The following is a 21,151-nucleotide window of genomic DNA, read 5'->3' as shown; positions in this document are numbered from 1 at the left end:
TTCTGAATAATTGATTGTGATTGGTCAGTCATGACATGCTGGGGTCAGTTTCTGTATAATGTTAAAATGTAATTGGTAAACTGTATATTTGACCTTTGTTCCTGGTAAGCAGGTTTTTATGCTTCAGTGCTTTTTAAAGTAAAACATGTATATTTAGCATTAGCATACACTACCAGTTAAACGTTTTTTGGACAGTAAGATTTTTGTTTTTTAAAGAAGTCTCTTCTGCTCACAAAGCCTACACTTATTACAAATAAAGCAAAAGTAGTAATATTGTGAAATATTTGAATATATTTTAAAATGTAATGTGATTTCAAAGCTACATTTTCAGCATCATTACTCTAGTCTTCAGTGTAAGTCTTCAGTGCCAGTCTTCACATGATCCTTCACAAATCATTCTAATATTTTTTAATATTATTATCAATATTTAAAACAGTTGAGGATTTTTTTTTTCAGGACTCTTTGATGAATAGAACGATCCAAAGATCAGCATTGATCTGAAATAAAAAGCTTTTATAATATTATACAATATACAGTTCAAAAGCTTGGTGTCAGTATTTTTTTTTTTCTTTTGGGAAAGAAATTATAGAAATTAATACTTTTATTTAGCAAGGATGCTTTAAATGGATCAAAAGTGATGATAAAGACATTTATAATGTTACAAAATATTTCTATTTCAGATAAATGCTGTTCTTTTGAATGTTCTATTCATCAAAGAAACCTGTAAAAAAACTACTCAGCTGTTTTCATTAGCAGCAAATCAAAATTTCTGAAAAATCATGTGACTGGAGTATTGATGCTAAAAATTCAGCTTTGAAATCACAGAAATAAATTACATATTCAACATATTCAAATAGAAAACAATTATTTTAAATAGTAAAAATATTTCAAAATTGTACTGTTTGTGATGTTCTTTGGATCAAATAAATGCAGGCTTGGTGAGCAAAAGAGACTTCTTAAAAAAAACATTAAAAAGTGTATATACACTACCATTTCAAAGTTTGGGGTCAGTAAAATTGTTTTTCAAAGAAATTAATATTTTTTTTATATAGCAAGTGTGCATGAAATTAGTCAAAAGTGATAGCAACGGCATTTATAATGTTACAAAATTTTTACTTCAAATAAACGCTGTTCTTTTGAACTTTTATTCATCAAAGAATCCTGAAGCAAAAAAAACAGTTTCAGTTTCCAGAAAAATAAACCACCACAACTGAAACAAATGAACACATTATAATGATTTCCGAAGGATCAGGCTGTTATAAATAAATTCAGCTTTGCCATTGCAGGATTAAATTACATTTTAAAAAAATAAAAAATGTAATATTTCACAATATTACTGTTTACTTATATTTTTAATCAAATAAACACAGCCTTATTTATATTTTTAATTAACGTCTTATTTAATTAGTAGCTAAGTGAGTCTGACTCCTGACCACCTTGACAGGCTTTATAGCATTTTCTTGAGCTTCAGCCAACAGACATGCTTTATGGTTCAGCTTTAAGCTAAATCAACATAAAGATTGAAATAGTAACTTCCTATTTCAGCATTTCTTATATATGTTTCACTCATCCTGTGATGAAATGAGAGCCAAACCTTAAATGCATTACAAAAACATTTGTGCGCCTAAAAGAAGATAAAACCCTACGGAATGAGTGTTATTTTAGGGCGACAACCTGTCGTGCTAGCTTTGTGGAGTGTCTTAGAAGCTAATAAGCTACGATTACAGGTTTAGAAAGAGCGTCTGAGGTGTTTATAAAGTGTTTGTAAGGGATTGCCTGTTTCATGTAGCTTCTACCAGTCTGATTTAGACAAGGGTGAGTGGTCTAAGCAGCTGATCTATCCTGACAGCAGTAATCCCCCCACGATCCCTCTCAGACTGTCTGTGTGTGTGCGTGTGTGTTTCAGAGTTCATGTGTGTAAGAATAACACTGGAATGGAGCAGATTGAATAGGGATGGAGTCAGAGAGAGTTAAATAATAAAAGAGTCTCATAAATGACCGGGAAATGAGGGAAGTGTCTGTATGAATAACCTCTAGGGAAGGTGTTGTGCTGGTGATCAGACAGAAGTAGCACTGCCTGATATTCATCCTTCTTCTTACACACCCACACACACACACTTGTGGTCTACAGGAAGGAAGTTCTGGTGTGCTGTTGACTGTTCTTGCAAACTGAAAGCCAAAGGAGCCACGGCATATTCGCTAAGATCTCTCAGACCACCGTGCTGTTGCAAACAACTCTCTTTCGAACTCTAAACTGAGGATGAATAATTAAAAACTCTCTCAGCTTAGTTCACTAATAACTGCACATACAGTACGCTGTTTTTAATGTGCTGCTGAAGTGCTTGTTTAAAACATGTTTTTGTGCTTCGGTGCTCTTTAAACTAAAATGTGGATATTTAACTTTTTCTTGTGTATCCCAGAGGATGCAGGCTGAACCTAACTGAAGTTTTGTTGTTTAATTTTGTGTATTCTGTGACGCGAGGAAGCCTCATAGGGAGATTGTATCCTCAAATATAGAGCAAATTAATACCTTTAGCCAGTTATTTCCTTGTGAGCAAGTTTGTGGACTAGCCAAAGTTCATATGAGTAAAACAGCTGAAGAAACACGCAAAATAAGGTCATAAAGTGTTAGCGCACCCAAAAATCTGTCATCATTTACTCACTCTCATGTCGTTCCAAACCTGTGTGACACACAAAAAAAGGTATTTTGAAGGACGTTGGAAACTCGCAGTTTTGGTTACCATTGACTTCCACTGTAGACTCTCAGAAAAAAAAACTGGATAACTTTTGAACTTTTGTTCATCAAAGAATCCTGAAGGAAAAAGTGCTACAGTTTCCACAAAAAAAGGCACCACAACTGAAACAAATGAAAGAAGTTCACTTCCAGAACAAAAATTACAGATAATTTACTCACCCCCTTGTCATCCAAGATGTTCATGTCTTTCTTTCTTCAGTCGAAAAGAAATTTAGTTTTTTGAGGAAGACATTTCAGGATTTCTCTCCATGTAGTGGACATCTATGGCGCCCCTGAGTAGTTTAAATCCAGTTTCAAAGGGCTCTTATCTAGCAAAATGATTGGTTATTTTCTAAAAAAAATTGACAATTTATATACTTTTTAACCTTAAATGCTCGTCTTGTCTAGCTCTGTGTGAAGTCTGTGTATTTTGGTTCAAGACAGTTAGGGTATGTCGAAAAACTTCCATCTTATTTTGTCCTCCAGCTTCAAAATCGTCTTACTTCGCTGCAGAAGTACAAACCACAAACCAAACGCCAAGACAAGACAAGCATTTTAGGGTTAAAAGTATATAAATTGTAATATTTTTTTAAGAAATAAACCGATCGTTTCGCTGGATAAGACCCTTCTTCCTCGGCTGGGATCGTTTAAAGCCCTTTGAAGCTTTATTTAAACTGCATTTTGAAAGTTCAAACTCGGGGGCACTATAGAAGTCCACTATATGGAGAGAAATCCTGAAATGTTTTCCTCAAAAAAACATAATTGCTTTATGACTGAAGAGAAAAGACATGAACATCTTGGATGACAAGGGGGTGAGTACATTATCTGTTCATTTTTGTTCTGGAAGTGAACGATAAAATGACTCTCGGAAAAAAGTGGAAAATTGATAAGTATACCCTAAAGAAGGGGTCCCCAAACTAAGGCCCGTGGGCCGAATGCGGCCCGCCCCTACATTTGGACCGGCCCTCTGAAGAATGCCAGAGACATATTTTGAAAATGTAATTTTAAATATATGTTTTACTTATATCATGTCTGTATTTGATAATTAAGGTTGGCTTTCAAACTAAAATGTCCCTTAGTTATTAACATAGCCTTGGTTGTGCATCTTTTTCTTCTACACTTTTTTCTTCCGCTCAACTTTCTGTTAACATGCTTGGATACAGCACTCTGTGAACAGCCAGCTTCTTTGGCAATGAATGTTTGTGGCTTACCCTCCTTGTGAAGGATGTCAGTGATTGTCTTCTGGACAACTTTGACGGCTCAGGAAACCTTTGCAGGTGTTTTGAGATGATTAGCTGATTGGCATTCACCATATTCTAATTTGTGGAGATAGTGAATTGGTGGGTGAGCCAAATCATCACAATTAAAAGAACCAAAGACTTTAAATTTAATACACAAGTTTCACAATTTGAGTGGAATTACTGAAATTAATTAACTTTTCCATGACATTCTAATTTATTGAGATGCACCTGTATATCTTTTGAAAAAAAATGATCATTTGTCTGTGTGGTGCATAACAAAATAATAAACTATTCTAGCATTAAAAGGTATAATAAATACAGGTAAAATCATAATAAAATAATAATAATATACTAGTTGTCAGTCCAGCACATGGAATTTTCTTTTAGAAACCGACCCCCCCTCAGAGAAAAGAAAATTATGTGGCCCTCTCAGAAAAAAGTTTGGGGACCCCTGCCCTAAAGGTACAATGTTTGGGAAAAAATTTAAAAGTGTACAAACAAAAAAGACTGGGACATTTCTCAACATATTTTCTTTTGTGTTTCACAAAAAAAAAGAAAGACATAAAGGTTTGGAGCAAAATAAAGTGTAGAGTAGAGTAAATGATGACAAGTTTTATTTTTGGGAATGACTTTTCAACTATCCCTTTAATGGAAAAATGGTTCTTGTAGGGGCAAAGGTGTAGAAAATATCATTAGCTCAGTACAAAACAAAAGTCAACACTATAATAGAAAAACAGGTATGTGTGTGTTGTAAATGAAGAATGTGTCTTTGAATAGGAGAATTGTACATTGTAGTAACACACTCACTTTCATTTCTTTGTTTCTGATCATCTCTCCTCATTCCCTCCTCATTATTAGATATGAGCCACCAGACCTTTGTTTAGTATTCTGCACCACACACACACACACACACACACACACACGCACATATACACCTGCAAGGTATCAGGATCTCAAGAGAACTACATGGAAATCAAACTTTCTCCCCCTCCTGTAAACAGTCTACATTGAAAACAAAGCCCTCCTGTCTGTGTAGTCAAACAGACACTGTGTTTGCCCAGTAGATGAGAAACGCAAAGGCTGAACATGTGATCAGATCAAAAAAGAAGAAATGCCAGAGGTCTGTCCCCCATCGGGGACTGTAAGACATCAGGGCAGTGAGCAGACAGTTACAGCAGCCAGCGTTTTTCATGAAAGAGAGAAAATTGAAGGCACTGTGTAAATGCAACATGTGAACTAGTAGTCAGTTTTCAATTCAATTAGTGTCACATGATTCTTCAGAAATCATTCTAATATGCTGATTTGTTATCAGTGTTGTAAACAGTTGTGCTGCTTAGTATTTTTTTAAACCTGTTTTCTAGCTATATAAGTCCTTACTATCACTTTTCATCAATTTAACACATCCTTGCTGAATAAAAGTATTAATTTACTTCAAACAAAAAAAGAAAGAAAAATGTACTAACCTCAAACGTCGAAGTAGAGGTAGTGTATATTGTTAGAAAAGATTTCTATTTTAAATTAATGCTGTTCTTATTAACATTTTATTCATTCAAGTATCAATCAAAGAATCACAGGTTATAAAAAAGCAGTTTAACTGTTAGCAGCATTGCTAATAAATTAGCATATTACAATGATTTCTGAAGGATTGTGTGACAAGTGAGTTATTGAATGTGACACTTAAGACTGGAGTACTGATGCTGAAAATTCAACTTAACATCACAGGAATGAATTCAATTTTAAAGTATATTAAAATAGAAAAACAATGTTTTAAATTGCAATATTATTTCACGATATTACCGTTTTTTTCTGTATTTTTAATTAAACAAACACAGCCTTGATGGGCAGAAAGGACTTCTTTAAAAAACATGAAAAATCGTACTGATCCCAAACTTTTGAATGGCAGTGTGCTTTTTATTTGTTTGTTTTCTTTTTTTGTTTTGTTCATTAAACTGTACTAGATCTATAATCTATTAGTTTAATTAATTTTTTTATTTTTTATTTTAATTTACTATTTTTTTTTAAATATTCGAAATATAAAAATATATTAAATGCATGTAAATATAATAACTTATTAGGTAATTTATAAATATTTAAATAGAATTTAAAAAACATTTGAGTTATTTAATTAATTTAAGTTAAAAACATTAAAAATCCTACTGATCCCAAATGTTTGAACAGCAGTGTATGCTTTTATATTTTAGTTTATTTTATTATTTTTTATTTTTTTTATTAAAGTGTACTAACCTTTATCAACTATTATTTTATTTAATTGACTTATTTTGAATATTTAATATGTAATGATTTATTACTTAATTTAGAAATATTTAAATAGAATTTCAGTAAATTGATTTAATTTTTTTTTTCAAAATAATAAATTATTAAGCATATCTACATTTAATAATGTATTACTTAATTAAAAAATATTTAAATATCATTTTACTGAATTAGCACAATGTATGATCTATTTTTTTTTTTTGACTAATTTGACTAATATTTGACTAATTACTAGGGCCGGGACTCGATTAAAAAATTTAATCTAATTAATTAGAGGCTTTGTAATTAATTAATCGAAATTAATCGCATTTTAATCGCATGTAAATATTTGACCTGAGAACAGTGAGAATTAAGATTTTTACATGGATTTTTAGTATACCATTGAATAATGACTGAATACATAAGCTTAAGCAACAAAATATTGTTTATTTTTGTTCAACCAAGTCCAACAGACCAGTGCAATATTGCCATTAAGTGTAGCAAAAAGGAAACGTTCTTTAACGAGTCTTTCATTCCGAGAACTCTGCTCTTGTGTTTGCTTAATTATGCATTTAAACGTTAATGACCAAACCTATCATTATAAATGTTGCTGCACATGGAATATAACGCGGATAACATTTAAAAAATAGTTTTTATCAGGTTACACACTGATTATTTATCACTCAAACCCCTTTCTCTACCTGTCCGTTGGTCGCGTATATCCTCCATGTTTGTAGTTTTTTAACACTTTTTATGCGTGTTTGTAGTTCTAATCGAATCCTCGTTCACGGCGCAGTGTGTTGCGGGCAATATTAGCAGTTAAGAGTGTGCATTGATCGTTAAGTAGTAGACCATCCGGGAATCTTTGGAATACTTTTTAAACATACTACGATTTGGGACATACTCTACTATTTAGGACGGACGCAGCTTCTTTGGTATAAGTTCTTTGGCTTGTCTGAACGCTAGTTTGTGCTCCAGTATAATCGGTCCGCCGAATCTCATCCAGTGAGAAACGTTCCGCGGTGCAAAACTTAGCGCGATTAAAATGCGTTAAATTTTTAACGCGTTATTTTTGTGCAATTAATTAATCTAAATTAACGCGTTAAAGTCCCGGCCCTACTAATTACTAATTGCACTAATTCTGCTCAATTTAATTATTTATTAAATTTTAAACACATTAATTAAAAATATAAACTTTAGATATGATGAATCTATTGAACCTCTTAGTCAGCCAACTGACATAACTGATATATTGGTTTATAACTACTAAAAACTCATGCATTGAGAATTTCATTCAGTTTCTATAGAGCTGCTTTTTACACTAGAATATTTTAATAATTAGTATAATTATTTAATTATTCAGTACACAGTATGAGATCATAACAGGTCTGACATGATGTGGAGAATATTCATGCTAACAGTACAAGATGCCTAAAATGGCTTAATAAAGCACCCGGTCAGATGCAGTTGAAGGCCGACCGTGTTGTCTTTGTGTTGTAGTGTAGCGGCTAAGCAGAGCCCGTCCCGAGTGACCTTGCCCTGAGGTGGAATGGAGGGAGGAGGGTGGACAGGAGAAAGGGGGCGGGAGGGGGGTGGTGTACACAGATGGTAGAGAATATGGTTCCAGGGTATTTCGGAGGGGCCTAGCTCGGACAAACGCAAACAAATAAGCCTCTGCATCCAGCGCGGAGAAAGAGAGCCTCATTGTTATAGAACTGCTGAGACGGATCTTCGAAGGTAAAGTAAAGCAATTCAAGAATTTACAGAGTAATAATTAGAACACTCCGCCAGGGCCGAAGGTGTCGAGAGCCGCACGAAGATATCGTAGCCCCGCGTGGTTCTGCGGTTCTGCAAGGTTGAGGACACAGAGCCCAGCTGCGGCAGGAATGAATGCTGAATAAATTAAGCACTCTGCCAAGTTAACACTAGCCTGGCAGCGGCTCTTTCCCTCTAAGCCCAGGTGTGTGTGAATGTGTGTACTGTACGTGTGAGAACATTTTTAATGTGCAAATATGTTTTGTGCGAATGCAGTATGTGGGCATGCTTTATCACACAAGTGTGTGTGTGTGTGTGTGTGTGTGTGCATCTTCCTCTTTCCAGTGTCTGGCATTGGTAGGGGGATGGGTGAATATATGTGTATGTGTGTGTGCAGAAGTGCGTGCCAGGAACAGTTCGGGAATTTGAGGCGGTGTTTCAAAGGGTCCCAGGATAGTTAGCAGGCTTCAAAGCAGCAAGACTGGGGGAGCTTGTTCTCTCCTTCACATCCATCCATCCACCCACACACCTCCGATCTTTATTCGCTTTCCCCCTCAATAACAGGATTTTTTTAACCTGAAATCTATTTTTACATGTCTGAACAAAACATGTGGATATCCTTGGCGCCCCGAGAGCTGGATTTTTGTGATGGGGTGTATATGGTAGACATGGCACAGTGTGGTTAACCAGACTGGCACGAAGACTGGCTCTTGTCTCCAAGCCACACGAACAGAGAAGGAGAGAGAGAAAGAGCGAGCTGATATGTGTTGTTGTGGAAGTAGGTCAGGCGTCACATTCATTAACATCCTCCTCTCATGCCCAATGATGTGAGCCGCTCCCACTATCACACACGCGTACGTCTACATATCGCCGTGTGTGCACGCATAAATCAGGGCATGCGTAACTTGCATATTAAATATGATCAGAGGCTATCGATTCAAGGCAGACGCTCAGTCAGTGTCTGTCATCATTTCATAGCACTTCAACCCCACCGTCAAGCCAATAGACGTAAATAAACTTGGTAACCGTGGATATAAAAGCAGTACTTAGTGTCTGCCTGTGCTCTGGACAGCTGGACTTCTGCCAGGACGGCGCAGAGGAGCGCTCTACACAACTCTGTCCCACTTTCTCTTGCACGCTTTCCTTGCATACGCTCTCTGTCTCGTGTTTGCTTCTATTATCCGCTGCGCTTTCGAAATCTACCTGTTTTGCAAAAGTTGTGTGCCTGAGTCTTTTTCTCTCTTCTTATTGCTCGGCTTTTTGCCCGCTCCATTTATCCTCATCTCATTCTTTCCTAACTCTTGCAGTCATAAGCTTTCCCTCTTTCTGTCCCTCCCCCTCTTTACTCCCAGCAAGGTCACTTGGAGTTGCATGACAAAGCGACTTCACTGACATTCAACAACAACCTCTCTCTCTCTCTCTATTTCCCTTCCTATAGTCCTGCACTGCTGCTTCTGAGACATTTTCCCATGACAATTAGCTGAAGCCTGGAGAATGGACCTAAATATAGAGATTTGACTTTCCACGTTTTTTTTTTTTTTTTTTTTTTTTTTTTTGGGCAAGTAAAGCCTTACTTGGTGTTTAATTTGTGGTCTCAGTCCAAGGATGTAACTAAAAGTTCACACTCTTAACTCAACTTGGGTTATTTGGCAACCCAGTGCTGGGTAAATTTTGGACAAAACACATGCTGGGTTACTCTGACCCAGTTGGTTGGGTTAAATGTTTTTACCCAACATGCTGGGTTGTAAAAATTATTATATTGCTGGCTTAAAATGGGCTGGAAATTAAAAGTCACACAGAATTATAGAGGCAATAGCAAAAATTAAAAGATGAACCTTTATTTTTAAGCAATGGACAATAATATAAGACAAACGGAATTTGTTTGGGTGAATACAGCATAGTTTGCAATATTACACACCATTAAACATGTTTAACAAGCATTTTTTTTAAATAAAAATGTAACATTAAAAAGCAGCATTTTAATTTGAGTGTATTCAACCGTTCTCTGTAATCAGATTACACTGAAATAGTGCTAATACTTGTCCTGGTCTGTCGGCGAAAATTTAAGCCGGTGATAGGCTACTGTTCGCCGAGGGAGCTATAAACCTCAGACCGCCGCCTCGCATTTCACTCGTAGCTGAAAGATGCCATGACTCCATAACCCGCCCATAAACTAACAGTACGGAGATTAGAGGACATATTTTAACATCAAATTAAATTAAATTCAGTATTACAACGTATAAAATCAATTTATGTTATGCAAGGAAAAAGGCATTTCCATCATGCAAAACAACCGCTGCTAACGCAGCTGACTGACATCTCGTCCTTGTATGTTGCGTTGCATAAAATAATATAATTTACAGCACAGTAAAACTTTATAAATTAAATAAAATGTATACAAACCTTTATTTCGCTGAAGAAGTGCACCAAATCGGCGGCACAGAGAACCACTTTCTCCTGTAAAGGACGCAAAAAGCCCATGCTAACTGTAACTGTAGCACTGTAACTCAGCAGCTGGGTTGTTTCGTCGGAGACAGGCTCAACCCAGTGGTTGGGTAGAAAATAATAACGCAATATTTAATAACCAATTAAAATGACCCAGCAGCTTAGTTACAGAAAAAACTACTCAGCACCTGGCTAAAAAATATTCAAAATAACCAGATAAAATGACCCAACAAGCTGAACTCAGCATTTGGGTTAAAAAAAAGCTGCATTCTTAGACTGCAGAAAAACTACCCAGCACCAGGGGCGCCGCTCACAATTTTGGGCCCTATGACAAAATATGAGGTTGGGCCCCCCCTACCACACCAAAGCAGATATCTGGGGGCCCCTAAAGGGCGTGGGCCCTTAGAATTGTCCTAACTTCCCCCTCTTAGCAGCGCCCCTGCCCAGCACCTACATAAAAGTATTAAAAACAGCCCAATAAAATGACCCAGCAGACTGAACCCAGCATTTGGGTAAAAAAAAATAACCCAGCATTTTTCAGAGTGCAGAAAAACTACCCAGCACCTGGGTAAAAAAATATTAAAAACAACCCAATAAAATGACCCAACAGGCTGAATTCAGCATTTGGGTTAAAAGAGTGCAACTATTGAGGAATGTTATAATTTACAAATGAGGACATTGGAGTGAGTAAATTTGCAATCGGTGACTGCAAAAAATAAATAAAAATATTGTAAAGGGATATACATCTGTTAAAATGATGTTAAATGAACTCAAATATTAATTTTAATTTTGAAATGTCAAAACCCTAGTTCAGATGATAAAAGCAAGGTCAAACGTGTGCTCTGGGTTAAGCAATAGAACATTCTTTCATGCTCGGCAGCACGCAAATGCGTAATTGGTTTTATTTTCTTTTGCTAGTTTGATATGGGTAATTATGTCTCTTTTATGTGGTTTAAGGCATATTTAGTGCTGTTTTTCATCGTTGACTTTAAATAGCTTTTAATTCATGTAATTTTGCTTACATTTGCTTTCGAAATAACATTCTGTACTTCTAATTATATGTTTAATTTTATACTAAATACTATTACTTTATTGTTTTTGTACCTATTTTGCGATACAAATAGAGAGAAAGAGAGAGAGGGAGAAGAGAGAGAGAGGGAGCAAACCAAATTTACATTTCTTTCCACCCCGATGGATTTGACGGGGTTAAACATATCTCTCTTTCTTTGTTACCGTCTTGTACGCACAGGAACGGTTGCATTCTGTTCGACAACAAAGGCAGCGGATTGCTTTGATAACCTCTGCTGCTGTGATATCTAATCTATTAAATGCACGCCGAAATGTGAGTTGCATGAAAAGCTGAGTGAGTCCGCGGAGCGGAAAGGGGAGGCGGATTGACGGACTGCTTTACTTGAAACGTGCGTGTGTTGCTAGAGGCTCTGGAAAGCTTGTGAGGTGTTGGGGTGTAGCTCAGGACAGGGGGGAAAAGAATGAAAGGCCGTCTCTTATCGAGGGCACAATCGGAAACGCTGTTTAACTTGGCGAGCTTTCCCGGATAGAGCGCAAAGCTGCGTCCTGGCAGACTAAAACATGTCGTATATTCTTAAGTCACAGAGTATGAGCACACTACTGATTTATATTTATCAGTACATTAGGCTGAAAGGATAGAGAGCAGACTGGGGGTTTTACAAAAGGGAATCGATAAAGACAGGCGACAGAAAAGCTCAGCATAAACTCTTGAGGAGGGTTCAACGCGCCGAGCGTACCGTTTTTGTTTAGAACTGTAAGAGTGCGCATGCGCCACCTAGCGTTCGCTTGAAGTAAAAAACTAAGGTTTTTATTCATATCTCTGTTGGATTTGTGAGAGAGTGGCTGATTATCATACTAATCAACTATTTTCTTTCCTTGGGCTTTGCGGAGCATTTAAACGGCTGACGAAACAGGAAATATTTAAATAATGTTTAACCATTGCTCATAATGTCTTAAAGGGATCGTTTGACTTAAAAATTCAATTACTCAACCTCATAATATTTCAAACCTTAAGTGATTAGCGACTGAAGCCGAGTAAATGATGACAGAATGTTTGTTTTTGGGTGAACTGTTCCTTTAAGAACTAACAGATGTGAGTGTTCTTAATAATGATCAGAAGTTGCAGGTCTTAATGGCAAACAGAATCATGCATGGACAATTCTCGGGCACAGCCCTAACAAAACACAACCAACAAAAGCATCTAAACCAGCTCTTCATTCCTGCTGCACATACCCAAGTGCTGGATCAATATCCATTACCAGCACTAGTGCTGCAGACAAGCCATTCATTTCCACTGCAAAGCACCACGATATTCCCCCTGGGAAGCCGTTTCACCACCCTGCCTGCTACAAGCAAAGATGATTACACCAGATTCATGCTAGGAGTGTCTGTTAGTGCCTCAGATTACCTCTGCTTGTTCTTGAGCTAGCTGTGTGATGCTAAGCATATGCAGTTTGCGATTTAATTGAATTCACACAACATAATAAACCTAGTAATTTCATTTTGTGTTTGCGTCTTTGACGTGAAGCAGATCATTGGACGGTGAAGTAGTTATCTCTCCACGTCTTCATAATGGTCTGTGATTAATGTTCTTCTCCGGTTATGTGTGTGTTTTCAGGATTTGGATGGGAGTAGGGAGGGAAGAGGGTGGGGAGCGTTTTCTTTTGTGGGAATGGGAATATGGGAATGCCTAGCTGGACTGTTCGGGTGGAGGGGTGCATTCAGACAAAGCCAACGAAAACAAACGTCCGTGGCTCTGGGAAGGCAGGGTCTGGTCTGAATCCTCTGTGGTTATTTACAGATGTTTACAACTTTGCTAAGGAAAGAAGCCCTGTTAGAACATGTGGGCTTGGTTGAGATGACCTTTTTAGCAGTGTTGAGTTACGCCGAATGGCGTCACGTCTTTGATCACGGTGAGATTATACGTAGTTAGTTACGGTTGTTTGTGTGGGTCAAGTGAAGGTGAGATCATGTCTGGGTGAATATGCTGGCCATTGTTTTGACACTTTTGAGTTATGCGCAGCTAAAATGTAGTTTGAAGCTGATTGCAGGTTTAATAGTGATTTTTCTTTTATCCTCTGTCTTAGGATCAAGGTGCAGGAATGGTGCCACCTCTTCAGGACCCTCCGTCAGCAGTGCCACGGCAGCCTCAGGCCAGCAGCTACAACATGATGCTTAAGAATCAGCTAATAAACAAACAGCTTCAACAACAAGTCAGTGCTTAAATGGTCTTTTAGTTTGCACTTCTTAAGAGGTAGAATTTGATTGCATTAATTGAGTTAATATATCATTTTCTGTTTCTTACAGGAAAAGCAAAGGCATATGGAGCAAATGAATGGAGGGCATATCTCAGACTGCCAACAGGTGGCACCGTTTCAAGGTATAGTAACATCACCATACCACAAACATTGGTGAATACTGAGTCTCATTCACCATTTTTGCATAAAACCCACATTCAGAATTTGATGCTGAAATCATGATTCATCAACAGTTTACACAAGAATGAATAAATATAAATAAATAAACACAAAATGCTCCCATGTGCAAAACATTTATTAAAACTTCACTTTTTAAGTGAATGTTTTATTTTGCATGTTTTATGCAGAGCTGTGACATGTACATGTTGATGAACATTTTGGAGTGAGATCTTTTTCTGCACACATAAATATGGAATTTGTATGAAACTACTACTACTGTTTATCTACTTCCATTCAAACATTTAGGGTCAATTTGATTTCCTTTTTTTATATAATAATAATAATAATAATAATATATGCATATGCATGCACACACACACAACCATCAAATGTTTTTGGACAGTAAGATTCTTAATGGAAATATTTAGTAAAGTAAACATTTTTGAATTTTTCACTTTTTAAAATAACTGTTTTCTATTTGAATATGTTTTAAAATGTAATTTTTTCCTTTGATTTTAAAGCTGAATTTTTAGCATCATTACTCCAGTCACATGATCCCTCAGAAATCATTTTGGCTACTCAAAAAACATTTATTATTATTATTATTATTATTATTATTATTATTATGTTGAAAACAGCTGAATAGAATTTTTTTCAGGTTTCTTTGAATAGAAAGTTTAGAAGAACAGCATTTGTCTGAAATATAAATCTTTTGTAACATTATAGTTGTCTTTCATTCACCGTTGGGCCAATTTAAAGCATCCTTAATTAATAAAAATATTAATTTGTATAATTTCTTTCCCCCAAAATAAAATAAAACAAAACGAAACAAAAAGCTTGACTCCAAGCTTTTGAATAGTATAGTGTATAATGTTACAAAAGCTTTTTATTTCAGATAAATGCTAATCTTTGGATCTTTCTATTCATCAAAGAACCCTGAAAAAATGTACTGAACTGTTTTAAATATTGATGATAATAATAATAATAATAATAATAATAATAATAAATGTTTCTTGAACAGCAAATCAGAATATTAGAATGATTTCTAAAGGGTCATGTGACACTGAAGACTAGAGTAATGATACTGAAAATGTAGCTTTAAAATCACAGAAATACATTACATTATTAAATATGTTCAAATAGGAAGCAGTTATTTTAAACAATAAAATAAATTTACAGTATTACTACTTTTGCTGTATTTTGGATCAAATAAATGCAGGCTTGGTGAGCAAAAGAGACTTCTTTAAAAAACATTAAAATCTCACTGTCCAAAAACTGGTAGTTTATATATTACTTTTAATGCAAGGGATGCATTAAATCGATCAAGAATGACAGTACAGTAAAGACTTTAAACATTATTAGAAAAAAATCAGTTTCAATCTATTTAATCTATTTGGAAAACATCACAACAGCACAACTGTTTTCATCCTTGATAATAAGTAATAATAAGTAGAAATTTTCTTAGGCATTAAATCAGAATATTAGAATGATTTCTGGAGGATCATGTGTCACTGAAGACTAACATTTAAAAATCTTACCAGCTTTTAATAGTAATATATCTAAAGGCATGCTCAAAACCAACTATTTTTGCTGTCTTGCAGGTCCAGGTCGACCGCTCCCTCCAGAGTGTGGAGGATATCCTCTGGGACCTTCTCAACAGCTGAATTCCTCCATGCTCTCCCATAGTGGTCCTTTACCCACAAACCGAATGGGTCTTTCCTCCATCTCAGTCTCCCAAATGGGCCCGTCAGTTGGAGGATACATTTGCAGCAAAGGTTCCAAACAACCCCTGTGCCACCCATCACAAGACTTTGGAATGGCGATGCAGCCTGGTCAGAGCATGATGGGAATGGGTGGCCCTCCACGTCAACCGCTACACCCGGCTCACGCTGTGACGAGACCGGGAATGCCATGTCCCAACCTACCAGGCGGTCCGGTTCCGACCCACCACCTGCGGCAGGCGCTACACCAAGGCGGAGCTCATCAATCGCGTATGATGTTCCCTTCCCAGCAGCAGCAGCCGCAGCCCACATCACAGTCCCAACTCTGGCAGCACCAACAAGGGGTGCAACCACATATGGACCCTGCAAACCACCAACATCCGTTCCCCGCCGGAGGAGCCCTACCTGGATGCGGAGGTCCTCAGTTTCCACAGCGTTCCGGCATGGCAGGTATGCCAGCCAACTTCCCCAGTTCCCGTCCTCCTCCTAATCAAGTAGCCCCTGGTTTGGTTGGCAGACAGGACCAGAAGATGCCCACCGGCCAGCCGTTATCCTCTATGCCCCAACAGAACCTCAGAATGCGAGGTCCGCTTTCCGCTCTAGCTGTTATGAAACCAGGAGGTCCGTCCATGATGCACCCTGCCCATGGAATGGGGCCTCCTAGTTACCAGACTGCATCCGCAGGGAAACACTGTTTACCGCAGGGCTACAACCCCGGAGATAAGCTGCCTTCCTATGACTACACGCCCCAGCATCAGAGTAATGGGGCAATGGCAGCGGGGCTACAAGGACATGGAGGAGGAGGAGGTGGCGGTGCAGAGGTGGACTTCATAGACACTCTGGTGGGCAACAACGAAGACTGGCTGAACAATCTGACCATGATTGATGAATACCTTGAGCAGAACTCATAGGGAGTGATCAAGAGCGTCCTAGGTTTGAAAATCACTACACACAGTGCCAGAATGGGTTTGTGGGGTCATCACATTGTAAAGGCATGTTCACACCAAAAGCGCTAACTATAACAAGAAATATAGGGGCTTTCGCACCTGAGGAACCTTTTTATAGCTTCCTAGAACTATTGCCGTGAGGAACGTGCTTTTTGGTGTGTTTGCACCGGAGAAGCTAAGGACAGTTTTAGTTCTAGGAACTCCGTTTGGAGGAACTAAGGATGCGTTCACACTTGTAGTTCAGTTCTCTTGGTTTGTTTGGACTGGACCAAAAAAAAAATAAAACAATATATGTGACCCTGGACCACAAAACCAGTCTTAAGTCGCTGGGGTATATTTGTAGCAATAGCCAAAAATACATTGTATGGGTCAAAATTATTGATTTTTCTTTTATGTCAAAAATCATTAGGAAATTAAGTAAAGATCATGTTCCATGACGATTTTTTGTAAAATTCCTACTGTAAACCTATCCAAATGTAATTTTTGATTAGTAATATGCATTGCTAAGAACTTAATTTGGACAACTTCAAAGGTGATTTTCTCAGTATTTTGATTTTTTGCACCCTTAGATTTCAGATTTTCAAATAGATGTATCTCGGCTAAATATTGTCCTATCCTAACAAACCATACATCAATAGAAAGCTTAATTATTGAGCTTTCATATGATGTATATATCTCAGTTTTGTAAAATTTCACCTTATGACTGGTTTTGTGGTCCAGGGTCACATATTTGGTCCTGGTCCACTTAGCATTCACACTGGCTTTTTTGACAGCGAACCTAAAGATATCGAACCTAAAGGCATACGTGATACGTTCACAATCTGGTCGGGTTAAATGACATATATTTTGTGACGGAACTCACCAAACACTCCAAACAAAAGGTGTGTTCAACTATAAGCGGTGCTACGCAGTCCAATCAGTGTATGACCCATGACTTGTAAAGTCGAATACATCTGATGGACTAAGTGAGCTTGTTGCATATAAATTTGATTTTATATTCAACAACTGCAAACTCACGAAGAGCTCATAAAAGGCACTTTACCTCCTCGTTAGCGCTCTGCTATTTTTTGTTTTGGATACACCGCTCATTCCACGTCCTCAAATCATGTCGCATAGTATCGCATCTTCTCATTACATCCTGTTTTTGCATCGTTTAGAAGTATTTAGTCCATATTGTGTTTACATTGCATTCAAACTGCACCAGAGTTTGTTTGGAAGAGGACCGAGACTCATCTTTTTAGCAGTCTTAGTCCGCTTGTTTAGTGTGCAGCAGGGTTTGGATGAGAGCGTTCACACATACTTAAATGAACAGCACTAAAAGAGCAATCGCACCAGAGTTTGTTTTCATCGAACCAAACATAACAAGTGTGAACACACCCTAAATTAGTTCCTAGGGGCGCAAAACAGTTCTAAAGGAACCATTAGTGATGTAGGTGTATGCTGATTGGCCAAATGCATACGAAACACTGGCTACTGTTGTCTGCAGTGTTGTGTTCTTTTCTCAGCCTTGATGATATGTAACACTGCAAGTTATCATATGAGATTTCGTCTCTTAGCCCAGTGTTTACTGTTTCAATTGTATAAATTGTGCATTTACATTCCACATGACAAAACAGCTCAAATCATGTTGTCCTCTATTCACCGGTTGTTGACATCTGTGAATGCTACGCATAAAGATGTCGCTTCACTTCAGAGTTCCTGCTGCCAGTGCGAACCAGATGCTACCAGGAACACGTCCCAGAGGGGGAAATTGGTTCTGTAGGAACCACCATGCTGGCTAGTTCCTAAAACTGAATTCCTAGAGCTACTAAGTGCGAAAGCCCTTTATATTAGAGTCCACACCAACAGACAATAACTTTCTGTTTGTTATAAATGCACACAGTTGTCTGTTGCTTTAAGGCCTCAATATACTCACGGCATAGTTCTTTATTGTTCTTCGCTTAGGAATTAAAAGAAGTTCAAAATTTGCAAGCAGCTCTGGATCCCAAGGCTACGGACTAATATAGTTCCAAGATGTTTACCAGCCGGAGCAAACTTTTTCAGAAACAAACTTCGTTTTGAGCTGATTTTGTTCTAAATGATGAAGTATATTGGGCCCTATATGCGTGCATGGCTTAAAAAGATTTATGGTTCATTGTTATAGTTGTCATCTTTGGTGTGAACAAACCTTAAAGTCCTAAAGCATTTTTTTCTCATGGCTAGCATTAGGGAGAATGTATCAGTGGAAATGAGGCACTGCTTAGGCACTGCTAAGCCTCCTAAAATGGCTTATATTATAAGATGCCCTTTCCTTTTCTCTATGGTTGCTCTTCCAGTGCTCTCTGCACTGTTTTAGCAGAATATTGTAATTATCGTCAAATTTATTATGGAGTGAAACACTGATTTATGAAAACGTGGGCTTTCCCCAGCAAGTTCTCATTCAGTTAAAAGAGATAGTTCACCCAAAAATGACAATTCTGTCGTCATTTACTCACCCTGTTTTGTTCTAAATCTGTATGACAGAAGATATTTTGAAGAATATTTTTTGTCTGAAAGTTAATGGGGTTTAAAACAACACTGACTTTCATTGTATAGACAAAAACACTTGTCACTTTTGGATGAACTATCCCTTTAATGCAACGCAGTAACAGTATTGTTGGCTGATTCATGCCAGACCAGACTCATATGTGCAGCTTTTCATTCTTGCTATTTGGAAAGCATACAAAATCTTTTCTGTGATGAACTATTTGAGGGTATTTCAAAAGGGGCTTGTCCTGTACATAAAGTATTTTGTAAAATATGGTTTCTAAAAGTGTAACATACAAAAGAGAAGTACACATATTTATGCTTCTTTTCTGCTGATGAATTCTTCTTTGTAAATAATTGTTAAAAGAATAAATAAAACGAAAATGCAATGATGTAAAGAAATGCGTGTCACATTGAAATTGCAAATGAAATATTTTACACTAGGAAACTCTATTGTAATTTGTATTATGCAAGACAGTATGGATCGTTTTGGAGTAATACTATGTATTACAAAGGTGAAAAATTTGTTATGTTTTTGACATAACTGGACTTCTGGTACTCCAGTCTGGCTTAAGAAGAAGGCTTTTGGTTTTGTGTTTTGAAATTGGGAGGTTTGGAGTACAATGTTTCTCAGCCTTGTTACAGCATTTCATTCTGACATTAATTGCACAGTCTAAAGGTTCTCTAACTTGTGTCATATTGCCATAACATAATACATTTTACACTAGACACCAGTGTCTTTGTAATAATCTGTTCCATCTAAATGAGGATCTTAAGGATCTTGATGTTGTCTGGACCAAGGACACTTTTCAGCAATTCTAGGAATGTCTTTTGTAAGTGCACACCAGCTACACTGAAACGGCAGCCCCGATGTAGCAGAGGGACGATAAAGTATATGATCACACCACCTGTTATGTAATACAAGAGCAACACTTGTCACAGTAAGTGCATAAAACCCACAGTCCTTTGTGCCAGAGCCTTGGGTTTCCAGTAGTTCATTACCATGTAGTTGATGCCATGAACTTTAAGACATTCTGATTTGTGATTAATTGTGATTTATTATATTTTGTCTTCATATTTTTAGATTGGAAAATAAACTGTATAAAAACAAAAATCTCTCTTTTTGGTCTTGTCAATGTTCCCATTTTTTGTTTTACCTTTTTTAGAACCTGTTCTTATTAAATCTTACTTCCGTTTCCATTGGTGAATTTATGACTGCAGATAAATATTAGCCCCATGACATTTAGTGTTGCGATGCCTGATAACTACTGTGATAATATGATCTTTTAGGCTCACAAGAACACCACTGCCAGTATATATCTTTGTGACTGCTTATCAGGACGAGGCAGGGAGAAAGTAAACACATTTGTGACATTGATTTAAGAGAAAAAATACCTCCTTTTACTACTGCTCAGTCTGTTTTCAACAATCTTTAATTAAATGTTTTTAAATATAAAAAAGTTTTTATTGCTACTTCCAGCATAGTAAAAATCACTATATTAATATCTAGAAGTATATGAGAATGGTCATATAGAAGATGTAAACAATAAAGGTGCTCCAAATATTTGTGAGGTGATTATTATTATTATTATTATTATTATATAATGTAATGCAGACTAGATTTCTTTCCCATGCAGTGGTAAGACAGTGGAGTCATACGACTCAGGTAACAACACAATTTATGCTCTGTAAACAATAGTATAAAATGTTTGATTTCTAGTACAAGTTAAACATTCTGCTTATACTGTACGGTCTCTTTTCTTTTGCACTAGGTTTCTTTGGATAAATATAAGTATGCATTTTTGGTATAGTTCCTCTTAGTGCTGTTTTATGGTTTTGCCTGTTTCATTTTTAGATCAGCAGTTTTGCTTCCACATAAGAAGCGGCCTTTGTTTTTGCATCAGCAGTTAATGATTTTAGAAACTCATCTCTGCTACTGCATACCATGTATTACACAGTTACAGATCAGAGCTATTGCTACACAACAGAAGTCTGGGTAAAATCAAACTTGATAATCCACACTTCAAAAGCCAAAGTGATGCAAAACCCTTGTGTGTAACTTTGTCTTCCTTCCCAGAGCCATAATTTGCACAAGATGCTGTGT

General features: G+C 37.0%; 1 protein-coding gene across 1 annotated transcript in view; it reads left to right on the top strand.

The window, feature by feature from the left end:
- The window catches only part of LOC141331267 (uncharacterized), a 100,195-nt gene extending 80,048 nt beyond the window's left edge, over positions 1-20,147 (top strand). The window contains exons 3-5 of the mRNA XM_073836266.1: positions 13,545-13,670; positions 13,765-13,837; positions 15,476-20,147. Of these exons, the coding sequence (XP_073692367.1) occupies positions 13,545-13,670; positions 13,765-13,837; positions 15,476-16,506 (1,230 nt within the window). The 3' untranslated portion in view covers positions 16,507-20,147. The remainder of the gene's footprint in view (positions 1-13,544; positions 13,671-13,764; positions 13,838-15,475) is intronic.
- Positions 20,148-21,151: the final 1,004 nt, after the last annotated feature.

The sequence above is a fragment of the Garra rufa genome, chromosome 3, assembly GCF_049309525.1.
Source record: "Garra rufa chromosome 3, GarRuf1.0, whole genome shotgun sequence".
Taxonomy (NCBI): Eukaryota; Metazoa; Chordata; class Actinopteri; order Cypriniformes; family Cyprinidae; genus Garra; species Garra rufa.
The sequence above is the reverse complement of the archived record's forward strand: the minus strand, read 5'-3'. Positions and strand labels throughout refer to the sequence as shown.